This window comes from Oreochromis niloticus, linkage group LG4 (genome assembly GCF_001858045.2).
Source record: "Oreochromis niloticus isolate F11D_XX linkage group LG4, O_niloticus_UMD_NMBU, whole genome shotgun sequence".
NCBI lineage: Eukaryota > Metazoa > Chordata > Actinopteri > Cichliformes > Cichlidae > Oreochromis > Oreochromis niloticus.
This window is the reverse complement of record NC_031969.2, coordinates 19,535,747-19,552,863: the sequence shown is the minus strand read 5'-3', so window position 1 is coordinate 19,552,863 and position 17,117 is coordinate 19,535,747. Positions and strand designations below refer to the sequence as shown.

The 17,117-nt window shown below is 39.0% G+C and overlaps 1 protein-coding gene across 5 annotated transcripts in view; it reads left to right on the top strand.

Moving 5' to 3' along the window:
• LOC102075531 (nuclear GTPase SLIP-GC) overlaps nt 1-15,543 on the top strand; it is a 36,212-nt gene extending 20,669 nt beyond the window's left edge. For 3 of the 5 annotated variants that reach the window (XM_019355659.2, XM_025906216.1, XM_019355660.2), the window contains 19 exons: nt 3,790-3,834; nt 3,917-3,946; nt 4,025-4,049; nt 4,236-4,325; nt 6,700-6,787; nt 7,329-7,545; nt 7,637-7,858; nt 8,725-8,931; nt 9,023-9,198; nt 11,722-11,815; nt 11,896-11,983; nt 12,057-12,178; nt 12,411-12,584; nt 12,673-12,827; nt 12,938-13,055; nt 13,130-13,238; nt 13,344-13,474; nt 13,686-13,767; nt 13,963-15,543. In XM_019355659.2, coding sequence (XP_019211204.1) covers nt 3,790-3,834; nt 3,917-3,946; nt 4,025-4,049; nt 4,236-4,325; nt 6,700-6,787; nt 7,329-7,545; nt 7,637-7,858; nt 8,725-8,931; nt 9,023-9,198; nt 11,722-11,815; nt 11,896-11,983; nt 12,057-12,178; nt 12,411-12,584; nt 12,673-12,827; nt 12,938-13,055; nt 13,130-13,238; nt 13,344-13,474; nt 13,686-13,767; nt 13,963-14,048 — 2,259 coding nt within the window. In that variant the 3' untranslated portion in view covers nt 14,049-15,543. The remainder of the gene's footprint in view (nt 1-3,789; nt 3,835-3,916; nt 3,947-4,024; nt 4,050-4,235; nt 4,326-6,699; nt 6,788-7,328; nt 7,546-7,636; nt 7,859-8,724; nt 8,932-9,022; nt 9,199-11,721; nt 11,816-11,895; nt 11,984-12,056; nt 12,179-12,410; nt 12,585-12,672; nt 12,828-12,937; nt 13,056-13,129; nt 13,239-13,343; nt 13,475-13,685; nt 13,768-13,962) is intronic. The other 2 variants (XM_025906217.1, XM_025906218.1) reach the window with 1 other exon arrangement.
• Nucleotides 15,544-17,117: the final 1,574 nt, after the last annotated feature.

Below are 17,117 nucleotides of genomic sequence, written 5' to 3'. Positions count from 1 at the left end.
AAACCCTCCATGCATGGTAAGGAGCTTTCTTGTCTTGATGTCAGTGGCTTCTATCTCCTCCTTTGGCCAGCCTATTACCCCAGCAGGGTACCTGATCACGGGCAGGGCGTAGGTGTTGATTGCCCGGATCTTGTTCTTACCGTTCAGCTGACTCCTCAGGACTTGCCTGACCCTCTGCAGGTACTTAGTGGTTGCAGCTTTCCTAGCGGCCTCTTCATGGTTCCCATTCGCCTGTGGGATCCCCAGGTACTTGTAACTGTCCTCTATGTCTGCAATGTTGCCTTCTGGTAGTTCAATCCCCTCAGTTCTGACTACCTTCCCTCTCTTTGTTACCATCCGACTACACTTCTCCAGCCCGAATGACATTCCAATGTCATTGCTGTATAGCCTGGTAGTGTGTATCAGTGAATCGATGTCTCGTTCACTCTTGGCATACAGCTTGATGTCATCCATGTACAGGAGGTGGCTGACAACCGCTCCGTTCCGTAGTCGGTATCCGTAGCCAGTCTTGTTAATGATCTCACTGAGGGGGTTCAGGCCTATGCAGAACAGCAGTGGGGACAGAGCATCTCCTTGGTAGATCCCGCACTTGATGGTGACTTGTGCTATGGGCTTGGAGTTGGCCTCTAGTGTTGTGTGCCACATTCCCATTGAGTTCCTGATGAAGGCTCTTAGGGTCCTGTTGATCTTGTACAATTCTAGGCATTCCAGTATCCAGCTGTGGGGCATTGAGTCATAGGCCTTCTTGTAATCAATCCAGGCAGTGCACAGGTTGGTCAGCCTGGTCTTGCAGTCTCGGCTGACTGTTCTGTCTACCAGTAGCTGGTGTTTTGCGCCTCTGGTATTCTTGCCAATCCCTTTCTGTGCCCCGCTCATGTATTGAGCCATGTGCCTGTTCATCTTAGCCGATATGATGCCTGACAGGAGCTTCCATGTAGTACTGAGGCAGGTTATTGGTCGGTAGTTGGATGGGACCGGTCCCTTCTTGGGGTCCTTGGGGATTCCGGGTGTCTCTCGTTAACTAGCAGCTGGTTCATTTGTGCTGCCAGACGCTCGTGGAGTGCAGTCAGCTTCTTCAGCCAGTAGGCGTGAACCATGTCGGGCCCTGGTGCTGTCCAACTCTTCATACTGGAGACCCTTTCTTGGATATCTGCCACTGTGATGGTTACTGGACCCTGTTCAGGGAGGTCGCTATGGTCTGCCCTCAGATCCACTAGCCACTGAGCATTGCCGTTATGGGTTGCGTCCTTCTCCCATATGCTCTTCCAGTATTGCTCCGTCTCCAGCCTTGGTGGTGCTGTTCTGTTATTGTTCCCTTGCCACTGAGAGTACACCTTTGCTGGTTCTGTGGAGAACAGCTGGTTTATTCTCCTGCCTTCTATCTCTCTGGTGTACCTCCTCAAGCGGCTGGCCAAGGCTGTGAGTCTTTGCTTGGCAGTTTCCAAGGCCTCAGGTATGGACAGCTTGCTGTATTTCTTATGCACCTTCTTTGTCGCACCTTTCTGCAACTCCGTTAGTTGGCTAACCTCCCTCCGTGCTACTTTGATCTTGCCCTCTAGCCTCCTTCTCCATGGAGGGTACTGCCCCTTGTGGCTGTTCAACTTGTAGCCAAGCATCTCACTGATCACTGCTGCCGTAGTGTAGATCAGCTTGTTAGTGTCGGTAATCGTGGTTGTAGGTATCATCCGTAGTGCTGCATTAACATCATCTAGCATTACTTCACGTAATCTTGGTAACCGGCTAGGGGGGGTCCAGGTTTCAAGCTTGGCCATGATCCTATCTTTCAGGTCAGTTCCTCTCGCACTCAACGATCCTTCTCCTATCGCACTTGGGGCTATGTACCCAATCTCGGGTGGGGGTGATGATATCTCCCCCCTGACCTGGCGTCCTGACTCCTCCTTGCCGTAGCATTTATGTTGTACCTCGTCAATCTCTAGCTGTGAGAGCAGTCCCTTCTTTCGAATGTTGGAACACTGAGCTACTAGTTGTTTCGCCGTCATTGTGGATGTTGGGTATCGAAGAATCCATAGGTCCCTCATCCTATTCATGTAACCCCTTCCGCCAGGGTTACTTGCGTAGTAGCATTCCAACAACGCCCTGTTTTCGTCTCTTGCCCACCGATGCCTTCTTGTTCCAGTAGCCCACTTGTCGTCAGGGTGCCCTGGTTCCTCAACACCTGACGCGGACCTTGTTGATCCGGGCGACGTCCGAGCCGGCATGCCTTCATATTTATCTGTCTCGCTCATGTCTGCGGTAGGCTCACTTTAGCATAGGGGGTCTAGCCTTAGGACCCTTACTGGATACAGACGCCCCAGGCAGGAATCGAACTTGCGATCTTCTGCTCCAAAGGCGTGTAGTCTAACCACTACGCTATCCAGCTGCTATACTGGTAGCAGAGGAGATATATATATATATATATATATATATATATATATATATATATATATATATATATATATATATATATATATATATATATATATATATATATATATATATATATATATATATATATATATATATATATATATATATATATATATATATATATATATATATATATATATATACATACACACACACACACACACACACACACACACACACACACACACACACACAAAAAAATTACATTTTACAGTGTTTATTTATTGTATAAAATAAGTTAAATGTCACCGTTATTAGAAACAGAAACAGGCCGGGGGTGTCCAAATTCAGAGGCTGCGTCCAGGTGTTGTGACAACAAGTGATCGTCTGCCAAAAACTGATTGCTTGTATTTAAACTGCTACAAATAACTTGTTGGCCTATAATATGTGAAACATATGTCAAATATATCACTCATGAATGATATCAAGTCATCTTGAGCAACAAACAACATTCCTGTAACAAGGTAGAAGCCGCAATCAGTTTTTGGCAGTGACTTTTATGTATCCTTTATTTATGCAGTTAAAAAAAAAAATCTTGTTAACTTTAAAAATGTCTCTCTTAAGAGTAATCTGGCGAAGAGGACAGCTGAAATTGCAACAAATGCAAAAATAGTTCTGTAAACATATTTTAAGTGGAGAAAAGGGAGCTGATTGATTATAATGTAAGTACAATAACACAGTTACAAAGATACTTGAGAAACAGGTAATTTTTTAATTTTATATATAACCCCTTTGTAATACCTGTTCACAGAAGTCTATTTAGCATCATACATAACAATATTACACATAAAAAGCACACAGAAACATTGGAAATCACTTTTTGGCACAACACCGGCTCAGATATTTGAAGTTTACACAGCTACATTCTCGCCTGAAAATATGTTTAAAGTTTTTTTTACGACCCAGAAAGAGTAATAAGAGTAAATTAAAACTAAGTAGCTGCAGTAGTAGTAGCCATTATTGGAAACTGGAATTGGCTGAACCAATCTGGGATATGCTTTTTCAATTTTGTTGTCCGGGTGGAAACTAAACAGATCTCCAAGAAAGGCACAGCCAATCACATTGGCCATATTTGTCACATGAGGTAGGACTCCAGTAGAGAATGTAATTTAACTCTTTCTGCACCGCTAGGTGAATGAGACGTTGACGGATCGTTTTTTGTTTTTTTGTTTTTTTCCTATCGGGTTTGTTTTTCTTTACTCGAAGAGATCAAATTATTGGTGGGGACAATTCAATAATCGCTGGATATTGGTGGGGACATGTCCCTTCCGTCCATGCCAAATCTACGCCCTTGATTGGATTGGTATCTGCAAATACAGATTAAAACGAAACTATTTACCTGGAATTTTTTGTTCTTCCTAGGAAGAACAAAACATAAATCAGGAAACAGTCAATTTGTCTGTTCAAGTAAGTTAAATACAATTTCATTTAAATGTCCAAGTTCAATAATAGCAATTACAGAGTTTCAGTTACTTTGCACTATTAACAGGAGCAAAAAGAAGCACCTGATATAGATCAGGTAAGATTTATATATAATTAAATTCCTATATTTGATTACCTAATTTTTCATGCATTAAATATGTACATTGATCCCCAGGTTTTGGCATCCACAAGTGATAAAGGTAAGATGTATGCCATCTTATATATTACAAGTATTAGCAGTATTTTCAAGACAACAGTGTTTTCACTTGGACAGAATAATACCAGTGAGTTTGAGTATTAAATTTCACTCCTGAGCAAATCCCATCTAACAAAATTATTTATTTGTCAATTTTTATTTTTATTTTGTTTTATTTTTATTAAATTAGGAAAGAGAAGGTTTGAACATCCAGGCGGGTCCAGCAAATTGCAACCACCAGCTAAACGACAACGTAGCTCCCAACCAAGACCATACTTGGGTATTTCTCTATAAACAATGCCATTTAACAAAAATGGCATTTTTTTTTTTCAAATTATTTTTTTCATTGGTTTATTGATGTAAAAGTATGTTAATAAAATTTAATTTTTAAGAGGCAACGGCACGCATGCCAGATATATCATAATTAAATATTTAATGTTTTTGCCAAGTTCCCATATTATGAGCATGATACATAATGTGCAAACATTTATTACATTTTGCATTGAGTGATAACACTGGTGGGGAGGAGCCTGACTTAGCTGGGCTTACTACAAGACACCATGAGCTCAGAACCAGTCATCTTGAAGGGGGCTGGACTGTTCAAAACCGCAGTTACTCTTGCTGAGACTGGCAGGAGCTGAACCACTCCAGTAGCTTAGTGAGATGTGGTTGGCAGGGCCGGGTTACTCATATTTCCCCAGTTCCAGCCCATTGGTTGGTTAATGGGTCCTGACTGTCATTTGAACTAATCCACATTAATGACAACTGAAAGCTTTTTGGAGTCATGGGGAGGAGGCTTTACTGCCCCACCGAGGGCTTTAAAGACTTGACAGTGAGATCTGGGAATATCTGGAGAGAGATATCTGCTGTTCTCATATTCTTCCCCTGCCACTTAGCGTACACCTTGGATGATTTACTAAAGAGCATCTGGCTTGTTCTCCAGGCCTCTCTTTCTCTGGTGTATTTCTTCAGGTGATTAGTGAAGGCTATGAGTCTTTGGCTAGCAGTTTATAAGGCCTTGGGCATGGGTAGCTTGCTGTACTTCTTAAGCATCCCTTTCTTCATCAAACCTTTCTGCAGCTCTAACTTAACTTCCCTCTGTGCTTCCTTGACCTTGGAATGCAGTTCTTCTAGTAGACTGTCAGAGGATACGTCTCATACTCTTGGTAATCCACCATGGAGGATTCAGATTTTCAGCGTAGCCACAATCTTTTCTTTAAGCTCAGCTGCTCTCGTACTCAATCCCTTCAATACACCAGTTGTTCTTGGAGCTCTGTGAGATCATGAAGTCCCCTCTGACCTGACGTTACCTGTCCCACCGTTGCCATAGCATTTGTGTTATACAGCATCAGTCTTGAGTTGTGGTAGCAGTTACTTCTCTTGGATGCTGGAACAATGAGCTACTTGTTGTTTTGCAATTAGTCTAGATGTTAGTCTAAACAGGTTTAATCAGATTGGTACAGCTGTTGTTTGGTTAGCATATCTTAGTTGCACTGCAATGTAGCATGTGACAATTAAAAGCCACACTTTAGAGATTAGGTGGCATATCATCAAAGTAGCCATTCATTTTACCGGAATCCTTGAAAATCTCCCGAATTATGTCCTTTCATCTATTTTCTTACCGTGGTAATTTCACCTTTCTCCATCCCTTCCTTACTCTTTTGGGGACTTCTGTCCCTCCTGTACTTCTCCATTGCTGATGCTAGCAACATCAGCCTCCTGTGAGTGTGAGGGCTTGTTACTTGTTGGTGTCGGTGGTGTTGTTGGTACCACTGTTGATGGTGCAGCTGCTAACATGTCAGTTACCTTGACATATTTTGTTGCATTTATTGTAAGTGGATTTTTTTCTTTTTCTCTCTTAATTTTTCAGATTCATCTTTTCACCACTTCTTCCACAATAAACTCTGTTGTACAGGGTGTGTGAGTGCACAGCAAAGGTGGAGAGGCCCTGGTTGTGTCAAGCGATTTGATTGGGTAAAACAGTGTCAGTTAATGATAGAGGTTAATTAATGAATAGGCAGCTGTCAGTGTTTGTGTGGATGGTCCACAGCAGCCATTGGTCTAAAAGCACATTGGCAAAACAGGCAAATGTCTGGTATGCCAGATTACCAGTCAAGCCCTGGTGGGCACTGAAGGTGAAGGGATCAGGTTTGGGGAGGAGTCCTGTCACTCATGGTTTTGAGCTTGTGGGGAGAATCAGCTGGCAGTTAGTGATAGGCCAAGTGGAATGTAGATCTGGCAGTAGCTGAACGAAAAACTCAGAACTGCCAGTGTACTGCAGAGGAGAGTCCAGCTATTAGATGAACCTTTTGAGTCAGGAATGAAAATGCAGCATTTGTAGTTATCACAAAACGCTGTACCATCATTTTATGCTGTCAAAGATATTTGATGGGAGTTTTCCAAACCAATCTATTTGGGTTTTTTGGAATTCAAGAAGGTATTTTATTCTGTGAGAAAAGAATGGAGTGGCCACTCAGGGAAGCACTTTTTCTTCGAGTAAAATATGTCTTTGGGTCCTGTTCACAAGTGAGAGTGGAGTGAGAAATTAGTGATATGGTGAGATGGTCATTCAGAAAGGACTCAGAGTAAGGATCATTGATGGTTTCACTGGTTTATAGCTCCTGCTAAATAATTATTTACTTCTTTGCTTACAGAAGCAATCGTTCTGTCTGATGTAAAAAACATAATGAAATTCGTCCATGCCAGACTACACGAAAAAGACAAACTCAGTGCTTTCCTGAAGTGAGTATTAAGTTTCCATATTCTGTGTTGTGTCTGTATAGCTATGTTAGAAAGCTGTGCTTGTTTGCCACCAAGTGATTCTAGAATCATAAATAATCATGGTAACATGGACATTCATTCCTTATTTAATTCGTAAGACTCAAGACCTCCATTGTTTGGGAGCACATGAGCTGTCTTTCATTGTTGGGGGATGTTCATTACAAGAAATAACACAGTTTTCTTTTTGCTGATTCTACATGAACCTACATTTTGTGTTAGTATTCACCAATGCATTTCTTGACTGGTGAAGTATTTTTACTATTACTTTCTTTATTAGTTAGTTTAAAGTTGTATTGCTAGCAGACAGGTTAAAACAGAAAATTAATTCTTCCAGTGCTTTTAGTGTGGATCACAGTTAGTCTCACTTGGATTCAATTTAAGTCTGCCAGACTTTTATTCTTGTGAATTTCTGGTAAGTCTGTATAGTACAGCTACTTTTATTTGCTGTTTCTGGTATCCACAAATTTGAGGTAAAAATTTAACTCTTCATCTCATTTAACAGGAAAAAAATTTGTGATTTAGAGACAGACAAGAGGGAGCTGGTTGGTGTCTTTGGTAAAACTGGGGCTGGAAAGAGTTCTCTGATAAATGCCATCATTGAAGAGAAGAACCTTTTGCCTTCTGGAAGTGTCAGTGCATGCACCTCAGTCATGATCAAAGTGGAGGCTAACACGCAAGGCTCTAACTATGAGGCAGACATTGAGTTCATCACACCAGAGGTAAAATTAGTTTTAGCTGTAGAAATATAATTTCTTATTATTCTGGGTTTAGGCCCTTTTAATAAAACTGAAAAGCATTTTTGTTTTTAAGGAGTGGAAAGATGAGTTGTGGTCATCTCATCAATTTCTTGGGGATAATGAAGACTGTGAAATGGATGTTGATAATGACTATCATGACATCAGTGAAAAGTTTTCAGCGCTCTATGGAGAAGAATGGAAAGGAAAGTCTTTTGAAGATCTTATGGATGGAAAATATTTCAGAGAAATTCCAGAATTTCCCCAAAGTAGGAGGAAGATTTTGACATGTGAATCAGTAAGACATCACCGCTCTATTACTAAACAGGAAGTGTGGTCTGTTAAAATTGTATAAATTTGCTGTTATTAAGTATAGTATTTGGTTTCAGTAATTTAGGAACTGTGCAACCTACAGTAAGAGGTGTATGAGACAATTGTCCACTAACAAAAAATTAATCTGTTCTATTTTGTTATATTATCTGTCATTTTCAGACATATTTTCTTTTTAGCCCTGTGACAGACAGGCAGCCCCTCCAAGGTATACCCCAACTGTCTCCATATGGCAACTGGACAGGTTGCAGCCCCCCTTGAGACCCTATATTAGAAAGTTGAAAAGAATGAATGGATGGATCAGTCATTTTAAACACGGTTTATATTTGAAAAGTTCGTTCAAAATTCAAGTAGTGTGTGTGTGTCATTTTAGGAAAAGTCATCAAATTTCAAGATTTTACTGCTGTTAAATGTGACATTTGATCTGAACAGTATCTAAGGGTTAAATCACACCATTTAACAGTTTGATTCTTGGGTATGATTTCACTATTTGCCATACAATGATTTATTACTGTTACTGAAGGTTACTCACCATACCAACTAGATTTTAAATCTTAATATAAAATGAGTAACGGTAGGGTGGACATTAGGTAAGGCTGCACTTTTTGCAGCGATCTCCTATAGAAAACTATTCTGCGCGGATATAAAACAGGTCCGCTGATCACATTTAAATCTAAAATTAATGACTCGTGCAAACTTTTACTGAGACCAGAGAATTGCTTTTTTGTCATCTTTTATGGCACTGTAATTCTTTAAAGCAATCTGTAACACACTTGCAGTGTAGGATTGAAGTTAAACTGTCTTGCATTGCTTTATTTTTGTTATTTATTCCAGGCTGATAAACTTTCTGCAGAATGTGTCAAATACACAAGAAGTGATTCAAAACAAGAAGAAGGTAATGAAGGAAAAAAGTGGTTTTGGCCACTAGTGAAGTGTGTGACTGTCAGGGTGCCAAACAATCCTTTTCTCCAGCATGTCACACTTGTGGACCTTCCTGGAAATGGCGACCGTAACAAGAGCAGAGATCAGATGTGGAAAGGGGTAATTCACATTTACTGTTCTTTGCTTTATTCTGTGCAAACAGTAATGTCATCTTTTGATGAAGCACTGAGACATGTTATTCTCCTTTCAGATAGTTGGAGATTGTTCTACTGTGTGGATTGTGACTGAAATTAATCGAGCAGCATCAGAGAAAGAGGCCTGGGAGATCCTGGAAAGTGTCAGTAGTCTGATTGGAAATAGTGGCGAATGTCAGCAAATTCATTTTATTTGCACCAAGTCTGATCTTCTTGATGACTCAGATGATCTGTAAGTAAATGTTGCATGCTGATCAACTGCAGGGTGTTTCCATAGAAGATCAACCCAGGCTAGACAAAGAGTGAAGCAAAGGGTTTGGCCTTTGTTGTAATTAATGCAGAACATTTGGGTCAAAAGGTGTCTCAGATGCTGAGACAATTTTATAAAGTTTACTAAATAAGGTGCACTGTCTCATTTTCCTGTTCAGCACCATGGTTTACCCCCAACCTGCGTCCTCTTAAAGCTAAAGGACGCCAACTTAAACGTCTATTCAAGAAAACTGGACTTGCTATACATAAAGAAATGTATAATGATCATGTTTTGTTCTATAAGGACCGCATTGTTTCAGCCAAATCCGCATACTACTCTGGTTTAATCAGTTCTAATGAAGGTAACTCCAGGTCTCTCTTTTCTTTGTTCAGTAAAATTACAAAACCTCCAGACATATTCCCCTCCCATATGTATTCTGCTGACTTTTGTAATTCTCTTATCTCTTTTTTCACCCGTAAAATCTCAGATATTCACCGTCAACTTAACTCTGCAGGAGCTTCCGACTCTGAAGTAGACTTCCTGTTTCCCCCACTGTCTTCCTGTCACTTATTTTCAAGCTTTACTCTTCCGTCCATAACCGATGTATGTAATCTTATTAAAAAATCTAAATCATCCACCTGTCAACTTGACCCTTTTCCCACTGTGTTAGTTAAAGCCTGTCTTCCCTCATCAGCTCTTCTCATAACCAGTATTATCCATTCCTCCCTGAACACTGGAATCGTTCCTTCATCTCTGAAAAAGGCTTCTGTTATTCCAACTCTCAAAAAGCCTGGTGCAGACCCCAATAACTTTGATAATCTTCGCCCTATATCAAATCTCCCCTTTATTTCAAAATTTTTTGAAAAAGTTGTCGCCTCCCAGCTTCACTTACACCTCAATAACCATAATCTCTATGAACAATTTGAATCTGGTTTCTGCCCCAATCATAGCACAGAAACTGCTTTGTTAAGGATTACCAATGACCTCCTGATGGCAGCTGATTACGGTCTCCTATCCATCCTCATCCTTCTTGATCTTAGTGCGGCGTTTGATACCATTTCTCACAATATCCTCCTGAACCGGTTAGCATCCATTGGCATTAGTCATACCACCCTTGCCTGGTTCACCTCCTATCTCTCAGACCACACTCAGTTTATCCAATTTAAATCCCACTCTTCAAGTCTCCTGTTTCTGCTGTTGTGCCTCAGGGTTCATCCCTCCCGCCTACCTCCCTCTCAAACTGTCTTATCAAGATTAGATCATGGTTCTCCTCCAATTTTCTTAAACTTAACAGTAATAAAACAGAAGTTTTACTTGTTGGTACAGCCTCTATCTTATCCAAATCCCACAGTTTTTCCATTAACATTGAAAGTTCTCCCACCCTTCCCTCCCCTCAGATTAAGAGTTTGGGTGTCATACTTGATAATACTCTCTCATTCCAGTCTCACATTAATTACATAACCCGGTCTGAGTGCTTCCACTTACGTAATATTAACCAACTCCGTCCCTTCCTTACTCCCCATGCTGCTGCCATCCTTGTCCATAGTCTTATTACGTCCCGTATTGATTACTGCAATTCCCTCTTATTTGGTCTCCCTTCATAAACCCCAATTCCTTCAAAATTCTGCAGCTCAGGTCATAACTCGTACTCCATCAAGAGCTCATATTACCCCAGTTCTTCAGCAGCTTCACTGGTTGCCCGTAGAAGCCAGGATAAACTTTAAAATCTTACTTCTCACGTACAAGTGTATCCATAAATCTACTCCTTTCTATTTGTGTGTTACCTGCTCCATATCACCACTGTTTCCCGCCCTCTTAGATCCTCATCTGCTATTCGTCTTACTGTTCCGTCTGCACGTCTTACCACTATGGGGAACAGAGCCTTCCCTCACTCTGCTCCTCGGCTCTGGAACTCTCTTCCTCCAGCCATAACAAATATAGACTCTCTTCCCGCATTCAAGTCACAGTTTAAAACACATCTGTTCAAACTGGCTCATTCGCTTTAGTGCTGATTTTATCTGTTGTCAAGTTCTGTTCTGTTTTGCAATTTTACCTTATTGTATGTATGTTATCACTATTGCTTCTTTTATTACTTTTGTTCTTTTGTAAGGTGACCTTGGGCTTTTGAAAGGCGCCCTCAAATAAAATTTATTATTATTATTATTATTATTATTATTATTATTATTATTATTGTTCAGTCTCAGCTGACTGCAGGTTTCCCCAATCTTATAAACAGTACATTTGCATAATGACTGAAACCAGCCCAGTGAAGGAACAATAGGCTGGGAGGTCAGTTCCTTAATCTTAATTATTCAAATTCTCATGACCATTGATCAACAACCACTGACCAAAACCCACTGATCAATGGCCATGAGTACCATTCACAGAGAGTTGGGGAATGGCTGCAATCACAGCATTGTATGACATGCTGACATGTCACATAGTGCTTTAAGATTAATAACAATAATAATAATTGTGTGTGTGTGTTACCCCCCCTTTTTTTAGTTCATCAGCTGATTTCCATGATCTACTAACTGAAAGAAATGTGCAAGCCAAGGATGCAATAAAGAAAGAATTCAACAAGCAAAGCAAGATTAAGGTGAATTTTATAGCCTGACAAGAAGTCTAATGCAAAGACTCTCCACATTTGCATTAAATTGAAATCACATTTTTCCCTAGAAACACTTCACTGATGACACTTTCAAAGTGTTCACAGTGAGCTCCAAAGAGTTCCTAAAAGAAAACTACTTAAGTCCAGAAGATACTGGTAGGTGAAGTCTCCTTTATGTAAACATAACATGCATAGCTAGAATGCTAATGTATGTATCTCCTTTAAACAGAAATAACCAAACTTCAGAGATTTTTGCAAGATCTCAATGACTGTCACTCAGAGACAGTAAACTATGTGAAGGGAGCTCACGGGATTCTGTCTTTAATTCAAGGCGCCAACTCCAGAGGAGTGGTAAGGTCAAGTAAAAGATACAAAATAATATTCTCTTACATGTTGGGATTTCTCATATGTATTTGTGGTTCTTTTATTGGTTTTTGTTACTAATTTATGAGTTATTATTTGATTGATTCGTGTAGTTTTGCTGTTCTATTTTGTAACATTTTAAACCAACTGAATTTCATTAATCTATAAAGAAACAACAACAAGTAGTTTTTATGGTTTTACTAATAATTTTTTTTTTCAGGATAGTAAAAAAGGCGAGGTGTGTGAAGAACTTGAGATAAACATGAGCCTCCAACTTGATAATGTCAGAAAAGAAATGGAAGACACCTATACAGCTTTTAAAAAATGTCTTGATGATGGTGTTGAGAAATCCAAATGTTCATATGGAGAAAAACTCAAGAACTTCTTGTATGATGTATGTATTTTAATCATAGTTAAAATACATACAGATTTTATATGACAATGTAAAATGCAATAATTCTGTGTTTTCTTTTTTGTTTCAGGGAAAGAATGGTGGTGCTTTTTACAATTTACTGAAGTGTGTTGTTGAGAATGGTGGCATCTACAAACCAAAAAAAGGGAAACCAATTAACCTTAATATGAAGTTGGCTTCCTGTCTGATTGACAGCATTGGTGCAGAATTCAGAAAGACCTTTCCGTAATAAAAACGTGTTCTAAACAGTCACATAATATTATTCAAGATATGTAATTATAACATATAAACTTGCCAGTTCAGCCATTATGATCGACAATGTTTACATGTTTTAGAAATGAAGTAACATGTGGAGCATTCAACGGAGTCATCAAGACATTTTCACTTGACACTGATTCTCTAATTGAAAAGTACAAAAATGCTGAACTGCAGCTCAGATTTCTCAAGACAGAGGTAAGAAGTGAAACTTTACTGTCTATCAATGGACTGATGGTAAAGTTCATCCTTATTTCATGTTTGTCTGTAAGGAAGAAAATATTAAGGCAAGACTGAGCAGAATCATCCAGAAACAGAAGAAAAATGTCTACAGCAGTCTGACAGAGACAATTGAGAACATTATGGAAGAAGGCTATTGCAGTAAGAAATAAAATCAGAGATTCACAACTTGGCAGTAAAACAGATACTTTTTTTTATAATTATTTGGCATAAAAAGTCTGATAAGAGTTTTCTGTCTTATTGTAGAGGCTTTAGCATTTACAGGAGAAGACACACTGTACAACATGAGGGAGACTATTGAGAACCATGTGCACTCAAAGGAGGACATGTTTGAGCAGGCAAAAAATACCATGTTGGGGAAGTTGCACGATTTGATGGTTTGTCATGTTTTATAAAGAATTATGATGAACATATATTCTCATAACTCACCTGAAGCCTTTTTCTGTATTTAACTGGAATAGACTTATACAAAAATGGTTGTTTCCATTTATATTTTTCATCCAGTCTGAGAACCTTCTAAATACAACTTTAACACAATATCTTAGTCTGTGGTAAGTGATGAAAAACTTTTAAAAAAATTTTAATTAGGTATACGTCTTGGAGACTCTGGAGAAAACTATGAAGGAATCTATTGGACTTTCATTCACGGCTGAAGAGTGCTTACTCCCAGGTAAACAGGACAGTTTTCTGTAATTACATTGGTTCAAATTGTTTGATGATGTTTCCCTTCCCTCTTTATCTTTGCAGTCTTGCAGGGGTGTCTATATATTTATCTTAAAAAAAATGAATAAATAACTGATTACTCAGTCACACATATGTGTGTCACTCTGGGGGGAAACAATTCAAAAAATGTTTTGTTTTTCAGATGTTTCAACAGAGCTTGAGATGGTGAAGAAATATTATAATCAACTTGTAGGCACTCCAGATAATGAAATATCACTAACTCTGTAAATCCTAATGTTATCAACTGAATTAAATTAATGTTTTTAATTTAAAAAATGTCAATGTTTTTTGTTTTTAAAAATGTTAAAATTTGTTTTAAGTACATATGCTGATCATCTTAGAGGCTGCAATTAGTCCATTTTAGGGATTCGTGTAGTGTGAGGATTGTTAAAAGCAATATTAAGACATAAAATGTAAATAATTCATATCTTCCATTTGTCATTGTTCAGTATCACACCTGTCTTGTTGTGTTTAAGCAGTACTAATTCTAAAACTATTTATGCATTTTGACTGATGCTGTTTAAAAAGCTTGAGAATATATTTTTTATGTCCTTGATCTGCTTACCCTGTGTTACAGTTTTTCTTATTAAATCATTACATGACATTATGGAGTTGTGTAATGTTTAGATTATTTCTTGTATTCTTCCTCTCAGTGCATTTAGTCATGTTGTCTTGTTGGTTTAGAGCTTAATTTCTCCCTTGGTGTTCCATAGTCCTGTGTTAAGAAAAATTTATTTCCTCTTTGGTTCTTGACTTTTTCTTTAAAGTTTTAGGATCCAAACTTACTAAAAAATCCTGCTCCATAACAAAACAAACATACAAAAACCCATTACATTACAGTTTTTGGAAATATGAAATCACTATAATAGTGTAGAAATGTGTATTTAAACATGTTTACATTGACAGAAATTGGAGTTTCTATGGTTTGACCCATCTGTGATAGAAGTGAGCTGAATGTGGCCTACGATGAAAAATGCGTTTTACATCCTGTGAGGCCTTAAGCCTCGTTAACGTTTGGTGGGCCTGTTTTTATTTCCTTTTTGTTCAGGCCATCATTAGTGGCTCCTCCCATCCATTATGAGAAAAGGAGTTCACCTGTTTGGGAACCTATGTAAGGTGATATACTTTTAAGATGTCGGCCACCCTCCCCCTCCTCTAAGAAGGCTGGGGCTTTTCTGGCACCCAATTTAGGTTGGGTTTTTTTTTTTCTTGCTGTTGTTTTTTTCGCTTTTTGTCACATTCCTGGGTCTGTTGACCCAGCGTTTTGAGTTTTAGTTTATTTTGATGTTTATGGTTTGTTTCTACTTCAGTAGGTTATCTAAGCTCATTTGTTTATTTAGATTCCACTTGTGTCTTCTACCCCTGTGTTTTAGTCTCCTTTTTCCCTTTATGTGTTTCACGCTGCGTGTCTTAGGTTGTCAAGGTTATATTGTCTTGTCTGTGTCTCATGTTTCCTGTTTTATTTTGAAGGTCTGTGTCCTATGTCAGTGTAGTCAGCTTTGCTTCCTTTGTCTCGTTATGTCAGACCAGTGTCAGCTGTTTCCCCATGTTTTTCCACTTCCCCTAATCACCCTTGTGTGTATTTAGTCTGTGTGTTTCTGTTCAGTCCTTGTCAGGTCGTCTGTTGTCCACGCCATGTTTCTCACGCCATGTATTCAAGTTTCATGTCTAGGTTTTTCTTGTTGTTTGTTTAGTTCTCCCAGTTTAGGTTATGTTAGTTTTACTTCAGTTTGCCTTGCCCTTTCTTTGTACCTTTTTTACCAGCCTTATTAAACGGCTCGCTTTTGGTTAACATTCAAGTTCTGTTCCCTGTTCCTTCGAGTCTGCATTTTGGGTCCTTTTTTGCAATTCTTACAGTCTGTCCCCGTCAGACTGTGACAATTTTGTGGCTTTTACGTTTTTTTTCTAGTTTCAGTCACTTGTAGGTAGGTTATAGGTAAGCACACAGTTGTTGTTGCTTTTTTTGCTTTACCTCTGTGCTTAATAAATGAATATGGTAAAATTGTTTGTGTGGAATTCCCTTCTTTGTTGTCTAAGGAGCTTGGAAAGAAAACCGTCTGGACTTTTCTAAATTGCTTGAAGACGTTTCACCTCTCATCCGAGAAGCTTCTTCAGTCATAACTTATCCATGCCTTTGTTACTTCAAGATTAGACTTCTGCAACTCCCTTTACCTGGGCTTCCAATCTGCCCTTCTTCATAAACTACAACTTGTCCAAAATGCAGCAGCACGCCTTTTAACTGGTACTAGAAGGTGTGATTCTATTACCTTGATCCTTGCTGACCTACATTGGCTGCCCATCAAATATCGGATTAATTTTAAGATTTTATTGCTTACATTCAAAATCGTAAATAATATTGCGCCGTGCTATTTAACTGAACTTCTCAGCCTGTATACTCCTAGGAGAGCACTTCGATCATCGAGTCAAATGCTCTTGGTGCAACCTTGGTCCCAGCTGAAAACCAGAGGTGATCGTGCCTTTGCCATTGCTGCACCTAACCTCTGGAACAGTCTTTCAGCTGATATTCGCGTGTCGGAATCTATTCAATCTTTTAAAACACGATTGAAAGGTTATTTATTTGATCTTGCATTTTCGATTAGTTAGTGATTTATCGGATGTACACTTTGTGCTTTTATTAAATTTGTGTGTAATTTTAACCTATTGTGTTACTGTTTTTCCAGTTGATATTTCTGTGTTGATTTTACCTAACTTTTACACCAGGAGTGAAATATTTCTTTTAACATAGTACTCCCGGGTTAATTAGTGCTTTTTTTTTTTTTGTCTGGCAATGTATTTGTACTCTACTATCGTACTCATATGTAATTAATTTTATTTCATATTTAACTATTGAGAAGCACTTTGGTGTACCTGTGGTCTTTAAATGTGCTATATAAATAAAGTATTGATTGATAAGGTCAAATGGTGGAGAGTCCCAGATTTAAGCCCTATGGGAGTGTCCCCCCCCCAAGAGGGACAATGGACCCCCTAATGATCCTCTACGTAATCACAAGAGCCAGGTGTGAAAACAGGTGTGGATCACAATCAACCAAGGTTTCAGGTGAACTTATTGTGAAACCAAGCCCCACCCTATGGGGCAGGATGTGAGTGGGCATTAAGGGGTCTGGGAAGGAATCTCAAAACTGAATTATAGATGGCAAACAGTTGGTGTCGTAAACCACCAGGTGAAGTCGTTTGATCAGCCTGCACCTGGGTGGGCACTTAATAGCTGTAGAGCTTTGTTCGAGTTTTCTTCTGCCCATATCAGTATATATTTATATATATTTATAAAATAAAAAT